The 18,308-nt window shown below is 42.5% G+C and overlaps 1 protein-coding gene across 1 annotated transcript in view; it reads right to left on the bottom strand.

The window, feature by feature from the left end:
- CRACD (capping protein inhibiting regulator of actin dynamics) overlaps positions 1-18,308 on the bottom strand; it is a 253,636-nt gene that overhangs the window by 11,209 nt on the left and 224,119 nt on the right. Inside the window, 6 exon segments of the mRNA XM_051966169.1 lie at positions 2,063-4,057; positions 4,060-4,497; positions 4,500-4,761; positions 5,593-5,775; positions 11,758-11,826; positions 14,806-14,979. Coding sequence (XP_051822129.1) covers positions 2,063-4,057; positions 4,060-4,497; positions 4,500-4,761; positions 5,593-5,775; positions 11,758-11,826; positions 14,806-14,979 — 3,121 coding nt within the window.

Below are 18,308 nucleotides of genomic sequence, written 5' to 3'. Positions count from 1 at the left end.
CTCATAGGCTTGTGAGAACCAGCTGTTGGGTTTTCAGTGTGAGCATTTATACCCCAGAAATCAGTCAACAGCGGGACTCAATTCATTCTGTTGATTATACAGTTGTACATGACACACCTTTTTAACGGGCATTAACATTTTCTCTCCCATTTCTTGCCAGTTGTTTCCCTTACCATTGTCTTTCAAGATTCTTTAATGTCCCATTATGAAAAATAGGCAGACAATAAAGAAGACAATGTTAATGCAGGTGTAAAAGATGTGTCCTATTTATACATAGACAAATTTTTTGGGGTTGTGCAAAGCTAGTAATTTAGCATTTATCAGCACACTGATACCTTTTTCATGCCGATTTAGACTCTCCACAGCTTACTGATATTCTATTTAACCTGGGGATCCCAGAATTAAATACAATACTCCAGATGAAAACTGACAAAGCTAAGGATCATGGGATTATCACTTCCCTATTCCTGAAAGCTATAAGCTTTCTAATGCAGCCCAAGGCTACAGTAGCTTTTTGGGATGCCACATCAAAGTCATGACTATTATTGAGCTTACATTCTACTAAACTCTTTGGATCTTTTCTGGAACAGTTGTCTATGATGTCTCCCTCTATTTAAGATGTTGTTGATTTTTTGAATCCAAGTGCAAGATTTTGCATTTATCCCTACTCAATCTTGTTTGAGATTCAGCATAATATTTTACTTCTGAATGCTGCCTCTGTCATCCAGTGTGTTATGTATATAATCCTTTGTGTAATCTGAAAAATTTAGGAATATACTATTTATAGCTTTATCCAAATCATTAATAAAAATGTCAGATAGCTAAGGACCAAGTAAAGATCCCTAAGGAACTCTATTGGAGACCTTCTGCTACTTTGACATTGAAATATTAATATCTATTATTTGAGTCCAGCCATCCAACCAGCTCCAAATCCAGCTATTTGTATTATCATCTAGTCCTTTTCTTTTCATCTTCTCCACATGAAAAGTAGAAAATTATCAAAAACACTATCAAAATCTTAGTGAAACATATTCACATCATTCCCTGTCTATTATTACCTAATAGAGATTCTCTATTATGTATATTTCATAAGTGATAGCCTGATTTCCATTTTTGATGGATTAAGTTAGGAATGACATGTTTTTGATGAAGCCATGCTGTCTCTTTGTAATCTCTGTATTGACGAATCCATCTCTTTAATGATTTTTCCAGGAATCAAAATCTGACTTAAATTCACTGACTTAAACGTTTTCTTCTCCTTTATGAAAAGTGGGACAACATTTACCCTGTAGCACAGAATTTTCTATAATCATTGAAATAACTTTGGCGGTAGTTCTAGAATTAATCACATGTACTAGAAATTGTCTGGGCCAGCTGCCTTTAATTCATCAAAGGCAGCTAATTGCTGTTTGACCATGTCCTGCTTATCTTGGGTATCAATTCCCTGTTGGTATTTTGTTCAGTGTAAAGGTCATTGTCCTTAGTAGAGAAAATAGAAAATAAGCAGCTTGGTCTTTTATCTCTTGTCTATTATCATTGCCTAATTGACCCTAGCCAATTCCTATTCCTTCTTTGCAAATGTTATAGACTCAGCCTACAAGATGGCCTGATAGTTGGTCTTTATTAATGGCGATTAGTGGGTTTCTGAAGAGAAGACAAAAACCAAAACCCAGCCTTTGTATTTTTGCTGCTCTGTGACCAGAGCTCCTATTACCAGTGAAGTGGAAAACACCCTGCTGGATGCAGGGAAGGGCTCTGGAGAGCCCTCTCTCTCTAGAGAGGTTGGGTGTCCCTCTCAGCCTCGAGAAACTCAGTAAGACCCAGACTGGTGGTGAGCAGAGCCAGCCCTGGCTGCTTTCTCCTTTTTCCTTTTGCCGTTCCCAAGTGTGGAAAGGCCCTAATTACCACTGTATAGAAGTGGAAGTTTGCTTGGCTCACTTTGACCTGAGCAAATGCTCAGTGCCATGCCCGGGGGCCTGGCTGAGGCCGGTCTATGGCCAGCTCCCATCTCGGGTTCCCCTGATACCCGGCCCGAGGCTCTGAGCGTTCCAGACTCACCCACCTTTTTTCCCGGTCTCGAGGGCTCTGTCCGGTTTCTCTTGCTGGGAGACGGACACGGATGGAGAAGGAGGTTTCTTCTCTGCCATGTCTTCCTCTCCCTTCGCCTTCTCGGTGTGGGGCCCGGGTGGTGGCTGAAGCTCCCCGCCGTCCTTGCTCCCATGTAGCTTCTCCCCCGCATCCTGGTCGGGTTTTGCGGCCCTCCTCGACAGCAGCTCGGCCAAGAAGGGCCTTCCCATTTTGGAAAGAGGAGAGGACGGAGGGGTCTGACTGGCGGGTTTGGGGGCCAGGGCCGGCTTCTGCGGCAGGGGTGACTTAGCCCCTGGCTTGTCGTGGTCCAGAGAGGGGCTGCGGCTCCCAGGGAGCAGGGGTGCAGCCGGGTGGCGCCCAGGATCGGGGGCGCTGTCGGGGGAATCTCTCAGATGCAGGGGCTCATCCTTTCTCTCTTGGCCAGGGGACGGAGTCCCTTGGACAGCTTCCTTGTCCCCGTCCTTGTTCTTCAGAACGGGAGCTGCCCCGTCAAAATTGTCCCCCGCGCTGTGCCTCTTCTTCTTCTTGGACTGCTCGGCTTGCTGATCGTAGTGAAAGCGCAAGGAGTAGTTGGTCCTTCGGAGCTTTATCCCAAAAGGCGCCGCGCTCTCCTCTCCGCTGGGGAGCCCGGCTTCGGCCTTCTGTGCGCCGGCCTCACTTTCGGAGGAGGCGGCCCCCTCGGGCTGGGCGAGAGGGGAGCTGGGGACAAGGAAAGATGGAAGGTCTTTGGCAAATTTGCATCCCTCCACGGTGTCCGCCGCGGGCGTCCTAGTCCTCTCCGGAGCTTTTTGGGGTCCGGGATTAGCATCCGCGGGAGTCGGGACCTCCGCCCTCTCGCTGGGCCCTAGCCCAGGCTTGTTCCTAAGGCTTTCGGCGTTCTGCTTCTGGCCTTCGGCGCCTCCGTCAGAGAATTTCTGCCAGGCGGGCATGATGGAGAATTTTGCGTTTGCTGACAAGGTTTTCCTGAGGTTTCCCCGGGAGTCGCGCCGGCCTTTGGCCCCACTCTCGCCACTCTGCCTCAGCGGGTCCCGGTCGCCACCCTGGCCGTTGTCGGCGGTCTTAAGGATCCTGGAACGGATGGATTCCCATTCTGCCGGGACAGCCTTGCCGCCGGACGCTTCCTGAGGAAGTCTGGCCCGGCCGCCAGCTGCCCGCGCCTCCGGGGGGCCTCGGACCGAGCTTTCCGGGGGGCCTCGGACCGAGCTTTCCGGAGCGCTAACATCCGCGAGCTTCTTTTCTTCCGACAAGCCCAGCAGAGTCTTGCAGGCCGTGTCCTTGATCTGGTGCAGGTTGACAGCCGGCCCACACAGCTGTGCTCCCGTGACCAAGATGGCTGTGTGGGGGATACTGAGAGAAGAAGGGAGGGAATGGGGGGCCTGACCAGGCTGGGCAGCCTCGGGCTCCTGGGCCATGCCCGGAAGCTTTGCTTCCTTCCCGGGAGTCACTGGGCTCAGATTGACCTTGGGAAACAGGATTTGTTTTCCCCCTGATACCTGGAATGTGTATGGCCTGGGCATGGTCTGCCTTTCCTCCACCTCTTGCCATCTCAGCTCCTCTCCTCTCCGGTCCTTCTTCAGGCTGGCGGCTTCCTTCTTCTCCACCTGAGCCAGCTCCTCCAGGGGCCACTTCTTCTCTTTGAGGGGATGTCCCTGCCGGGTTCCCTCCTCTGGGAGCAGAGGGCCGCCTCCCATTTGCTGCCCCGCTCTTTGCAGGCCCCCCAAGTCTCTTTCACGGCCTTCATGCTGGGGCTCCTTTTTGGAGTGGCCCTGTGCTTGGCTCTCCAGGCACCGGTCCGCTCCCGACTGCCTCGGTGTTTCTGGGCCTTGGGGAGGCTTCTGAGGGCCTTGGATGTCCTGCTTCCGGCCCACCTCCCCTGGCCCACGCTCTCTTTCTTCGGTAGGGAGCTGCTTCTCTGACTCTTGCTTGCTCTGCTTTCCTACCCCTAAGTCTTGTCCTTTGGGCCCTCCAGTAACTTCTCTTCATCTTCCATTCTTTCCTTTTCAGCCTCTTGTCTCCCGTGCTCACCTGTCTCCTCCAGTGCCTTCCCTTTCTCCTTCTGTCCTTGCTCTTCAGCCCCTTGCTCCTTCTGTTCGGCCCCGTCTCGACTCCAGAGCTCTGGCACTAAGGGGGCCTCTTCCATCTCCTTTGGTGGCTCAGCTTCCTCTGGGTGCACTTCCTCCAGCTGCGCTGCCTCCGGCTCTTGCTTCCTCTGCTCTTGGAGGCCCTCGGATCTCTGGAGCTCCTCCAGGGGCTTCTCCACCTCCTGCCGCCCACAGGCTCCCTCCTCAGTATCCAAGCTTTTTCTCCCCTCCAGCTCCTGCTTTGCCTCTTTTTGGCCGCTTTCCTCTGGTTCTTCAGGCCTTTGCCTCTCCTCTTCCCGTAGTTTTTCTTCCTCTTCCTTCTCTTCTCCTCCAGAAGCGGTTTTCGATTCTCTTCCCTAAGCCTCCTCTCTACTTCCTGAAGCCTTTGCTCTTCTAGGCGCTTCTTCTCCGCCCTTTGCCTTCTATATTCAGCCTCAAGATGTCTCCAGTATTCCTCTTGCTGTCTTTTCTCTTCTTCAGAATCAAGTGGTTGGAGTTCTTCTTCAGGCCAAGTTTGTTTTTCTTCCCCAGAGTGTCCATTCTGGTCTAGAGACAACTGACTCTCAAAGCTTTCTTGATCATTTTGTTGGTCCTAACATCAAAGAGAGAAACAGAATTAGCTCTTTCAAAATGGCTTTTATGCCGATTTCTTTTACAGATAATGAGTATTTCCGATATAGTTTCAACTCAAGGGATAACGGTTGATTTGTATATAGTTAGATAGAATCATGAGAAGCAATACGGTATAGTTGTAGAGCACTCATGTCTTGCCCCAACACACGTTCTGGTTGTATGAGCAAGGATACTTTGCTCTAACCTCCTAATTCCAAATGACCCAAAGATAATTTGTTTCCCTAATCTAGAAAAAACTATGGTATTTCCAGGAAAACACCCCAAACAAATGGGCCTGGTGCTTTCAGTATGGACTGGTCATCTGATTATTTTTTTTTAAGACCCATTTAATGTTGGAAACACATTTAGACTCCTGCTAATCAGCATCACAGGAGGAAGTTTCCACAATAGAAGATGAAAATCACAGGCCAGATCAAAGCCAGCCAAGTCAAGCCTTTCACATCCTCCGGCCCACCACAAAAAGTGAAGTGCTTAGTCACAGGCCATAGAAAAGTGAGCTCTAGGAGCCGGAGCAAAATGTTTTACTACAGGTAAAGACTTCTGTGCAGCGGCAAGGAGAAAAGAAACTTGGAGACGGCTGAAGACAGGATTTCTACTTGTGGCCCAGCTAGATATAGATAAGGGGGATGGCCCTGTCAGGTGTGGGTCAGCTCAGCTCAAGGGGAGCCCCCTTCTCCTAGCCAAGCTCTCCGATCCGCCTGCCCTATCCTGTGGAAAATTGGAGAGGGAAGGCCTTATGGTGTGCGGTTTGATGAAAGCGCATCTGTGAACCAGCTGGAGCGCTCCATACCTTGGACAGTCTCCTGTGCTTCTTGGACACCCTTTGGTTCTTTGGCTTCACGGCCAGTTTGTGCTTCGCTGCGCTGTTGTCCAGGCGGGCAACGGCCCGAGGAATGGCGTCCAGGTTAACGCTTTCAATGGTGCCAGTGGAGGAGAAATGTCGCTTTGGCCGAGATGACTTCACTGGAGCAGCCTGTGTGTCAGGATGAAAAACAAAAGTCAGGATTCGAAAACAGCTCTGAGATTTTATAAACTCCAGTGGAAAACATAAGTGACAGAAAAAAGTTCTCCAACAAAGATTTATTATTTTTTTTTAAAGGTTCCAAACTCAGTGTCTTTGGTAGAGGTTACGTCTCCACTGGGAGAGGAATAAGAAAATGTTTATTCAGATACCATTTATCCAAAGAGCAGGTACGTGATCAATTTAATATCATAAAATAATTGTGTGATGAAACCATTTGAGAATTTTAAATTTTGGAAATTTATTTATTTTTAAAATAATTTAGAGGACCCAGGAGTTATATACAAAAGTATATGTTAATTCAGATATCACTTATCCAAAGAGCAGGTATAGGATCAATTTAACATCATAAAATAATTGTGTGATATAACCATTTGAGAATTTAAATTTTCCAAATTTACTTTTTAAAAAATAATTTAAAGGATCCAAGAGTCATATACAGAAGTATTTATTTGTTGTTTAATCATTTCAGTCATGTCTGACTCGTTGTGACCCTATTTGGGGTTTTCTTGGCAAAAAAACTGGAATAGTTTGCTATTTCTTTCTCAACTTCTCTTTACAGTTGAGGAAACTGAGGCAAATATGGCTAAGTGACTTGCCTAGAATCACTAAGTGTCTCCCACCAAATAAGTCTACCTAACTCCAGATCTGGTGTCCTTATCTTCTGTGCCGCCCGGCTGTTCCCCAAATAGTTAGTTGCTCTTTCTGGAACAGCAAAGAACTGAAAACTCAGGTGCACCCATTAATTGGAGAATTACTGAACAAATTCTGGTAGATGGATGTTAAGAAGTATTATACACTATAAGAAAAATGATGAAGAAGAAGGTTTCAGAGAAACTTAGGAAGACCTACATGAACTGATACAGAGAGAAGTGGGCTGAATGAGAACAAGTGATGTGGTCACAGCTATAGTGTCAATAAAGACAGTTTTTGAGAGACTTAAGAACTTTAATCAACATAATCATGATTCCAAGTAGCTGATTTGGGTAAAGCATGTTATTTACCTATTGGAAGAGGTGATGGAGTTGAGATTCAGAATAAACCATATTTTTTGGACATGGCCAATGGAAATATCTTTTGCTAACTATACAATATTTGTCGTTTGCTTTTCTTTTCTTTTCTTTTTTTTTCCAATTGGGGGGGGGGTCATGGTTAGGAAGAAGAGAAAGTAGATTTTTGTTGCTCAGGTGAGAGCAAAGACTCAGGTTTCAGGATTTATAGAAAATTGGTACTTAGGAAACTGGTTCAAGCAAGAGCATTATTACTATGTGCATGTACACAAACACACAGGCAGAGTCATGGGAGATAGGTATAGATTCAATGATCTTAGTGGGAGTACACACAGAGTGGGGTCTGAAAAGAGAAGTCTTTTTTTCTTTTTGCTCAATATCTTATTTTTTCCAATTACATGTAAGATAGTTTTCAACATTCATTTTTGTTAGATTTGGAGTTGCAAATTTTTCTCTTTCCCTCCCTTTCCCCCCTCTCAACAAGATAGCAAGCAATTTGATTTAGGTTATAAGTATATAATGATTTTAAACATATTTCCATATTAGTCATGTTGTGAAAGAAAAAGAACAAAAGGGGAAAACTATGAGGAAGGGAAAAAAAGATAAAAATAGTATGCTTTGGGAGCAGCTGGGATAGTGGATAGAGCACTGGCCCTGAAGTCAAGAGGACTTGAGTTCAAATCTGGTCTCAGATACTTAACACATCCTGGCCATGTGACCTTGGGCAAGTCACTTAACCCCAATTGTCTCAGCAAAATAATAATAATAATATGCTTTGATCTACATTATCTCCATAGTTCTTTCTCTCTCTCTCTCTCTCTGGATGCAGATGGCGTTTTCTATCATAGGTCTGTTGGACTTGTCTTGCATCATCATATTGCTGAAAGGTAATAGTTGCTCATCACACAATGTTCTGTTACTGTGCACAATATTCCCCTGGCTCTTGAGAAGAAACCCTGAACTTTAAAGATGGAACTTGGTTGAGAACAGGTAACCAATTCCAGATGAGGAAGGGAGCATTCCTAATTAGACCCAGATGCAGTGAGAAAGTTCCTGGATCACTTATCGATGACAGACTCGGGTGACGAAATTTCCTAATTGAGACCAGAAACTGATTAAGAGTTTGAGTTGGTAATTGGGGACCTGGGAATAGGTTTTGAGGAATAACCAGTGCAGTTGGTCCAAAGCCTTACTCAGTCATGAGCTAAGATCATTTACATGTTTGACACAAGGTCAGAAGGAGAGAAAACAGTGGAAAAGCACAGGCTGTCTGTTTTTGCTTATATGTTTATGGCCATTAAGACCACTTAGCCTAAGTGACTTCACATTGGAGACCTTTCATAACTAAGTCAAACAATATATTTCAAACATCACATCATTTGTTCATTCAAAAAAATCAAAATTTTAAAATGCATTTGGAGGTCTGATCACAATTTGCTTTGACATTCTTGAAGCACAGCACTAAAATCTTTTGGGACAGGGCCCCAAAACTTAGGCTTTGACGGGAGTAATTTTCCTTTTCAACATACTCCCTTCCTAGTATCCTTGTGACCCTCCCCTCCCCTCAAATCCTAATGTTTACATTCAGGATGAGTCTGTGGTTCTCTATAAAAAAGCTTATTCCTTCATCTCCACAAAAGAAGAATGAGACAGGAATTTAGGGTAAATATGTTCATCTAATGATAAGCATTTTCAGTAAGCTTCTCCCATATGTGAGACACTTAATTCCAGAGTTCTTCCCTTCAAAAGGGAAGGCAGGTACTATTGGTGGAACTATGAAATGGTCCACACTCTTGGATTTCAATTTGAAATGATGAAAGAAAAGTGACTAAACTCGTTTTTGCCTCTCTTATGCTCCCCCAAAGTCAGACAAAAGCAAAGGTCTGATATGTACCAAAATATTTTTAGCATGGTTTCAGAATCCTCAGGCCTGACACCTGTGACCTCTACATCCTGTATATCTCTTTTTGGGGGGAGCGGGGAGGAACCGGAAAACTTAAAACTATACTGAGGCTTTTGGTATATCCAGAATATTGGAGGAATCAGATGTTGGGACTTGCCTTGGGGCAAAGCTACCCTGCTGGTGGTTAGAATCTGAGTAAATAAAATCACACTTCACTCCATCACCCGATTCTACTGTCTACCAGCTCCATATCATTCTTTTTCCTTTCTTAGGGAGATCAATATGTGATTCATGTAAGTTTCTTGAGGGCAAACACTGTCTTTTCCCTTTCTTTGTATTTCCAGTCCTTGGCACAGTGATAGACATTTAATAAAAGTTTAATTGCTTGATTCTAAGATTTCTCTTCATCCCAAATTCCAGCCCTTAATTACACTTTGGGATTTAAGTTTACAGAATGATGTCATTTTCCCCTTCTCTCCCCCACCTCCCTTACTTTCCCATCCTTAGTTTCCTAATAAATTAAAATCTTCACTCTACTTCAGCCATAACTAGTTAGCTATAGTCTTGATCCCATCAGTACTCACTAGAATCCTAATCTTTTTACAATCATATGAAAAAATGCTCCAAATTGTAGGTCCTTTGTAGTTGATTTGAGTATTTATAAGTATCAAAATAACTTAATTACTCAATTACTTAATTACTGTTCTTATGATAGGTGTAAAGTGATATCTCAAGATTGTTTTAATTTGCTTTCCTTTACTCAATAATTTAGAGCATTTTTTCATATGACTATAAATTGTTTTGATTTCTCATTGGAAAACTGCCTGTTCATCATCTTTAACCATTTATCTAAGGAATGACTCATATTCTTACAGATGACAAAGTTCTTTATATCTGAGACAGGAAACCTTTATCTGAGCAACTATCTGTAAATACTTCTGCTTTCCTTCTGATTTTGGCTACCTTTTTATTTATACAAAACCTTCTTAATTTAGTGTAATTGAAACTATCCATTTTCTACCTCCAGCTGCTCTTTATCTCTTGTTTTCATAAATTGTTAACCTATCCGTAAGTCTGATGGGTAATATGTTTTTTGTTTTTCAAATTTTCTTATAATCTCTCTCTTTTTATTTAGACTCAGTCTCTAACCAACAGTGGGGGAGCTCTGCCCCAGGGCAAGTCCCAATTCCTCCAATATTCTGGGTGTACCAGAAGTCTTAATATAGTTTTAAGCTTTGAGATTTCCACAAAATATATCTATCTTGTATTTATTTTGACCATATTTTGGTAAATGGTGTAAGATTTGGCCTGTTCTCAGTTTTTGCCATTCTGCTTTCCATTTTTCCCAAATGATGAATTTTTAAATTGTGTTATATGATCATGATGGAATACTAAGAAATGAAAATGTTATTCTGAGGAGTCCAGAGACTTTACCAGAATACCAAAGGGATCCATGAACATTAAAAAGGCCTGCTCTATGCAGAAAACCTTGTACTTTAGGGGGAAAAAAATAGAGGCCATCTATTGAGAGCTCCTCCCCAGGACCAAACTTCGAATTCTAAAGCATCATCATGCTGTGCTCTTCTTCCTTGATTCAGTCTTGGGAGGTGAGATGGCCTTCTCTTTGCCCTTCGGCTTGTCTCCTTGATACCGCTGATTCTAGACTTTTCGGAGCTTGCTCCTTGGATCATTCTTTCTTGTTTCATAATTTTTAAATTCTCATTTTTCCCTAGTTTCCTTCTAGTTGCCTACAGAAATGTCCAAATTTTCCTTTTTTATTACAAATCTTCGAAAGGTGAGAGAAAGTAAGCGTGAACACGACAAAGACAGGAAGCTTCAGTCCATAAGGAAGGCTGAGGACCAAAAGGTCCCATGATGTCTCCCAGCTTCAGCATCATCACTGGGGCCAGAGGGCAGCCTAAGGCTGGAGGGCAGAATTTTGTGTCAGGGCAACTTCTGGGTGGCAGCTGTACAACCAGCAACATTTTAGTGCGAGTTCCTCACTTCCCAGTTACTTTCCATATTTATCCATGAAAAGCAGGATCTAGGCTAGTTCTATGGCTATAAGTTAGTATTCAGTAAATATGGCAACTCCCAGATGTTATCTCCAGCTTCCTAACTTTCCAGATCTGTGTGACTACCATTTTTTATTCAACTTAAATGAATTAAGTCTCCCATTTCCATTCTTTCCCTAAGAGGCGAGTGAAAAAGAACTGAGATATCAGCTCTCAAAAAAAGTTCACCAAAAGACTGAACTCATAAAAGGGCAGACATCGATGCTTATAGCTAAGCAAAACTGATTCGATTTTGAGATGAGTAAACTGAGCCTTTTGTCATGTACTGGCCATTTTTTAGTGCGCTTCATCTTCAAAAATAAACTTTAGAGGGCTCATTTGCCGAAGGGTCAGACAGTAACCGCTGTGTCAGTCTCTTAAGCCCTGAGTCTTTGCCTGGATCCCTGGGAAGATGAGAAGGGTCACCGTTGCAGACATGACTCTAAAGAGAGCAGGACCCTCAGTTTCTCCACAAGCTTCAGTTGATTCCTGCTGTGAAATTCACAGATTTGAAATGAAAGCTAAAAAAGGGGACATGTTGGGAAAGGGAAAGACCAAATAAATCTGGAGGCTGAAGAAAAAAGACAGTCTTTTTGAGCTGCAGGAACCTTCATACACCTTGAACAGCTGTGGCAAGTGATTTTTATCTTAATGAAGCATGTGGACTTCTTTTGAAAATTATCTGTGTCTAAACCTCCAAATTCAGGCATGCTGGGAGTCTCGGTTTTCCAGAGCAGGGTCCAGTTTCATCAGGCACACATTGTCATGGAAACAGATTCTGTAACATCTGTTACTGCTGACTTATCAGTGTATCTTTAAGGGCCATGTGGTTGCACTTTGGAGAGACTTACAGCCATAAATGGAACGTAAAATTAGCAAATGGAAAAGTGGGGAAAATCAATAGCAAATGATTACAGAGGGGAAACAAAACAAAAAAGTTAAAACAAACAGAAGCATGTTACATTACCTTCTCCTCCATTTCACTCCCTGTTCCAGGCAAATTCAAAGGGCTTAAGGAAGTTGAAGTATCACTGGACTAGGAAAACAATAAGATTACAGAAGTTAGATGTTGGGACATAAAGAACCTGGCTAAAAACTTAACAAAAGATGACATTTGTTCTGTCTCTTGATAGACGCATGTTTTTATTCTATTATTTCTTTTTCTATTTTTTGTTCTCAATGTATCAAAGGAACTCAGCAAGGCTACTTAGAAACAGAAGGTTAAAGTCTTCTAGTCTAATCCAAATATGAGGGGAAATTTGTAGATATAGTGAAGTGTTTATTAAATTTTATTTTATGTGAATCATTGTCCTAGACTGTAAGGAAATACAAAGCCTATCTATCCATCCATCTATCCATCTATCTATCTATCTATCTATCTATCTATCTATCTGTCTCAAAGCCTAATTAAACAAAACAGAATTCTTGGTGTCAAAGAGCTTCCGGTCCAGGAGGGATTTCTCACATATTCAACAAGACCAGCCCACAATATTGGGGAATTCATTACTTTCTGAAGTGGTCCATTCCACTAATAGCTCTAATTTTTGTAAAGTTTTTCTTCCTATTGAGTCAAAATCAGTTCTTTATAAGAATATATTATTATTAAAGTCTCTGACTGAAGATTAAAGCCCTTATTGTGTTTAAAAAACACCCCCACCAACCTCCTTCCCAGAAACAAAAATAACTTACTCAGTAGGAGCACGGAGTATGCAGCTGACCTCTGATCTAGCGTTAACACATTTCCAATCATGGTGGTCTCCTGTTTCACTTCCTTGACTTGGTAAATGGCCCCCTTATTTCTGTGGCCTTTGACCCTAGTTCACCTAACATGGCTGATGATGTCAAAGAAGGCAGTTAAATAAGCCCCTACCATCTGTTTTTTTCTTTTAAATTTCAGTCTTTCACCCTCATTTTCTAACTCTTAGCACTTTTAAGTGATAAATAAAAATAACTCAACTCTCCCTTTCCTTTATGTAGTTGAGAAGAGCTAGATGCATATAAAAGGAATTGTAAAGGCAAGGAGACTCCTTAGAGACAGGCATGGCTCTTGATAAAATTGGTTTTTGAAAAGTTTTCCCCTTTCTGTAACTTTTTCTCTTTCTACTTCCCTTTTATAGGGACTAGTAACTTTCTTCCCTCAAAATCTGTTGTTAGAACTCGGTATGTTATTTACACTTTATATGAGTTTGTTAATTTGTTAGCCAAGGGAATATTTCATTTAACCTTATTCTAATTGTGGAGAGAAAGGACTTGTCCAGTTAAATAGATTTTAAGCATTAGGAAAGGAAATTTCCCTTTGGGAAATCTAGCGTTATTAAAGGATGTATTCTTAGACATCTTTAGATGAAATTAAGGATTATAGAGGAGGAATTCAAGTCTTTCTTTTCAATTTCCATCTGGAGGAATTCTTGAGATTTTAGGTACATGATAAAGATGCTTTAAAAATCTTTCCTTTAAGAATGGGGAAGGGAGGGACAGCTAGATTGCCCAGTGGATAGAGCACCAGCCCTGGAGTCAGGAGGACCAGAGTTCAAATTATCTCAGACACTTCCTAACTGTGTGACCTGGACAAGGCACTTAATACCAATTGCCTCAGGGAAAAAAAAAAGAATGGGGAAGGGAGAGGCAAGGATGAAGAATCCTGCCTTTTCTCCTATCTGCAGTGAAGTATATGCAGTGATAGCATATTCCTATACATCTCCTAAAGGAACTTTAAAAAATCATGACAAAAAACAAAAACAAAAACAAACAGCAATTCTTAGGACATCCTGCCAAAAGGATGTAACGTGGCTGTTGCTGCTGCAGCCCAGCATTGACTGATGAGGCTACAGACTGACTGGTGCCCTAGATTGAGGAAGAACATTGAATTTGGGGCCAGTTTTCTACTTTATCACCTCTTACCTGGATTGCTGTTATAGCCTGCAGGTGGCTCTGTCTGCCTCTAGCTTCTTTCCACTCCAATCCATTCTCCATTTGGCTACTATCAGTGATTTTCTTAAAGCACAGGTCCAACCATCTCAACTGTTCAGTAAACTTTAGTGGTTCCCTATTGCCTCCAGGATCAAATACAAAATTCTCCATTTGCCATTCTTCCTGGCTTTCCAGAATTTTAACAACTTACTCCCTGACAGGTTCTCTTCAGTCCAGTAACACTGGCTCCTAGGCTGTTCCATAAAAGTTCTCCTGTACTCCACCTGTTGTCCTCCCTAGCTTATTTTAAATCTCAGCTAAAGTCTATTCTTTTGTTGGGACCCTTTCTCTGTTAATTACTTACCATTTATCCCACATATAGTTTTGCATGTTATATGGCCATTGGATTGTAAGCTCCTTGAGGGCAGGGAATTTTTTTTTTTTGCCTCTTTTTATGTTTGGCATGTGGTAGTCACTTAATAAATGCTTCCAGGTGATGTCTTCCCACTCACTTAACGTGACTGGCAGTAGGACTTGCCTATCTCCATGGACAGCGAATCAACAGAGTGATGGAGGGGCCTAAATCCCTTTAAAAAAAACTCCTGGAGTAAGGGAAACAGTCTTGGGGAGAAGTTCATTTCTGGAATGTAAACCCTGATTATATTTTAGGATATCTTTTTGTTCAAAATTCTTAAAATGACATCTGAAATCTTCTTGAGGCACAGTTCCATATTTAGGGGAGAAATGGGAAACTATGCTAATTTGTAGCTCTCTTTAAAAATAGTGACTATTAAATGAAATGAAATTATTTCGGGTAGATTTGGCCTAAATTACAGAATACAGTATTAGTACTGACATTTTGTTTCTTTGAAACATAGCTGCAACCTTTTGGAGTCCCACGGCCCAAGCTGTTTTGTAGTAGAACACGCTAGCTACAGACAAAACAGGCTTTTCCTCCTCCTAAGGGGGACACTTTCCCCCTCCTACAGAGTCTCCATCAGTGCTTCATCCCCTCTGTCCCATCGCCCTCCACGTAAGAAAGTCCAGAGTCTCCTCCTCCTCCCACCAGATCACTGGAAGGTAGTTCCTGCTGGCGACAACTTACTTTGTTCTCACTGTCAGAGAGCACTAAATCCTGGTGGGTCACAATTTCCATGGGACTGCTCAGGAAGAGATCCTCTTCCAAGCTAGCCTCCGGACTGGGAGTGTCTGTCCTCTTCATAGGAAGGGCTGTGGGTGCTGGGGACTGCCCAAACTTGAGGTTCTTGCCCAACTGTGGCTGAAGAAAGAAAGAAAAAAAACGAGTCAATTTTGGAACGAACGAGCAGTTAGAAATTCTAGAACTAAGGCTTGCCCCGAGTATCTGGTAAAGGCGAGGGTATGTTCTGGATGGAACGGATTCGATTCATGAGCAAAGCAAACTAAAGCACATTGAGACAAGTGAACATGATGAAGAGCTATGATGGTAATCGGGGGCATGTTTTCAGTGTCCTGCCCTCCCCCTCCTCACCAACCATTCTCATCCTTTCCCACTGCTGGCCACGGGCGTTCTCATCCAACCAACAAATTCCCAGACCTCCTTATAAACCTCAGAAGTGCTGGCCAGTCCCCGCTCTGGATGAACAAGATTCCTCATTCACATAAAACCCGACGTCCTGCTCCTCGGGAATTTCCTAGCTTTCCACCGTGGGGGTGGAAGAGACTGTGAAGGGAATACAGTTCCAAGTAGTCAGGATGTAGAAAATGCCATTTATTAACAAAGCTTTTTTTTTTTTTTTTTTTTTAAAGTGAAACTCTTTAGAGGGAAGTTTCATTAGTGGTTCTCTTCTCTCAATTTCTGCTTTCCTTTTTGCAAATAATTCTATGGAGAAAAGCAACCAATTACATGAGAAGATGTAAAAAGAGGAATACAGAACAGTGGTGAGTGAAGAGGAAAGAAAAAGGTAGGGAGAACTGAGGCAGGGATAGGAAGATCAAGAATGGGGGGTTAGGTCAAAGCGCAGAAATGAGAAGGGAACAGGGAGAACATTTAAAGGAAGCATACAGGTAAAAGGCAAGGGAATAGAAATAAAATAATTTATTGAAGAAAAAGAAAAGATGAAAAAGTAACACTTTAAAAAGATGGGCTCAAATATGTCCCACATCTTCACTGCATCTGAGATCCAGTGCATGGGGGTGCTCTCTCCAGTGGTGTGGATAGCAACCTGTTCTTCTCAGCCTGTGCACCTGTTGCTTATTATCTCGATGACTTTGGGGCTGGGCAATGGATGGTGCCTTGAGTGACACCGTTCCAGTAAGCATGGGGCTACCTATTCATCAGTAATCTCTATCTCTGTCTCTCTTGCAATCATTTAGCATCACTGGAAGAATATTCTTCAATAATCTCTTTCTATCTCTGTCCCTCTGTCTCTGTCTCTCTATCTCTTGCAATCATTCAGCATCACTGGGAGAATATCAATGAACTAAAGACAAACATTTAACAGAAATAAATTTAAAGAGGAAAAGATGTAATGTGATGATTTGAGGGAATACTGATTTGAGGATACACAAGGTCAAATAAGTCTGTATTCTAAATAATAGCTTTTTATTCTGGCTAATCTTTAATCTTAAAGACAAACTTGGCAACTTGGTTCCTTCTAATAGGAACAAGAATGTTACTGGATCTCTAGCAATAGGATTTCCAAAAGGGGTGTATTCTTCTCTGCTTCCACCCAAAGGAAGCCCTACAAAGAAAGGGCTCTTCATTGAATTGTGAGGTTCACAGTTACCCAATTCCATAAGCCACCAACTTCATCAAGAGACCTTGAGGACTTCTTAGGATAAGGAACAGGGGAGAACTTAGTATAGACCCATTGGTTCTGGAGTCTGAGCTTTACTACAACATCATAAGTGGCAATTCCACTGAACACCCTGAGAACTGAGAAACGATGAGATGAATGGCTGGAGCAGCTTGAGAGTGGGAAGTTGTAAGAGTCTAAGACCAGTGGGAAGGGGCAGTGAGTTCCTAGTGAAAGCCAATCCACAAGCAAGCTCTGCAGAAACAGCCAATGAACTAGGGAAGACATGGATTAACAGGAACTACACAAACTACTTATATCATCCATTCCTTTGGACAGCCTCCTTGGGAGAGTAGGAACTCTGGCCAAAGCAGAATAGAAGGTGGTGTTCCTTTGTTTGGGATAAAAAGGAATCCCCCACAAAACCCGACTCATTCTGCAGTTTCAGCATTACCTTTGTTAGGAGCTCTTTCCAGGCTGCAGATAATTGTTCTTAGTCATTTTTAGACTTCATATTCTTTTCTGGAGGAGCTCCATTAACCCATCCCTAACATGACCAGGATGGAGGTCACTTGTAATTACAATTGAAAAAAAAAAATACAGATTTCCTTAGGGAAGGAGCTGGGTCTAACTTTGATCCCACAGTCTTTTGTTATCTACTGTTTCTCATGCTACCACGATTGATAAACTTTCAATTATTTTAGTTCAACAGAAATATTAATATTGACCTACATTGATGCTTGGAGTAAGCCAAGAATGTAGCAAAACTTAGAACTGAGCTCCCAAGGTGGGAAAGGGGAGAAAAATACGGTAAAGCCATAACACAGGAGCCAAGGGAGGGGACCATCAGGAAGAATGGACAGGAAGAGAAAAACTAAATATTCAAGGACCAGAAAAACAGGGAAGGGAGAGAGAAAGGACCAGGGAGAAAAGAGGGGAAAAAAAGATGAATTCAAAGACAAAGTAAGCAAAAGGAGAGAAATAAGAAACCAGGAAGGGAAGAAGGTTATGAGGTACAGGTGTGTGTACATGCCCTTGCCACCTGAGTGGGCACTAAAGAGACTGTTTTGTGTGCTCGATGTATTTATCCTGGCAGCAGACACTTCTTCCGATTGCTTTCCAGAATGAAAACATTCACCTAAGTAAAAAGAGCTGATTTTAAATCCCCCAGGAAAAGAAACAGATTAGAAGGTGTTCCTACATTACTAACTCGTTTTATTGTCTTTACAGATTGAGTAGGGGGGTGAGGGGAACTGGGGCAGTGGGAGTGGAGGTGGCCAGTCTTGTATAAAACCTGTGGGAGGGGAGGATGGTGTGGGGCGCTGAGAAAACCAGCTCCACATCTATTTGTTATATGCCTAAAGCAGTGCTTTGCACACAGCAGGTGCTTACTATCTGCTAACCTGAATTTTAATAATAAAACAATAAATTTAATAATAAATTCAAATAATCTAATGTCACTATATTAAATAATAACAATTTTAATGATTTAATAATAAATAAGATTTAATAATAACGACAGTTCAGAAGTGGAGTTAACTCTCATTGTCTAGACAAAAGACTATTTTCCCATATAAGTTATTACCGGTGAACAAAAAGAGAAATCCAAGTGGCCTTTAGTTGGCCATCTCAAGAGTAATGGCCAAGATGGTGCAATGACAAAGAAGGTGGCCAGAACCCGGTGGGTAATTTGTGACGATCCTGTTCACTTGGACAAACTCCCTTTCCCTCAGGTAGCCATCACTTTTCGCGACAGGCAACTTCTGGTTCAGAGTCACTAAATAGTAGGTTCCTGATGCCTTGGTGATCTCAGGCACAGCCATTATTGGGA

This window comes from Antechinus flavipes, chromosome 6 (genome assembly GCF_016432865.1).
Source record: "Antechinus flavipes isolate AdamAnt ecotype Samford, QLD, Australia chromosome 6, AdamAnt_v2, whole genome shotgun sequence".
In the NCBI taxonomy this organism is placed as follows: domain Eukaryota; kingdom Metazoa; phylum Chordata; class Mammalia; order Dasyuromorphia; family Dasyuridae; genus Antechinus; species Antechinus flavipes.
Note: the sequence above shows the minus strand (reverse complement) of the source record. Positions and strands in the feature narration are given on the sequence as shown.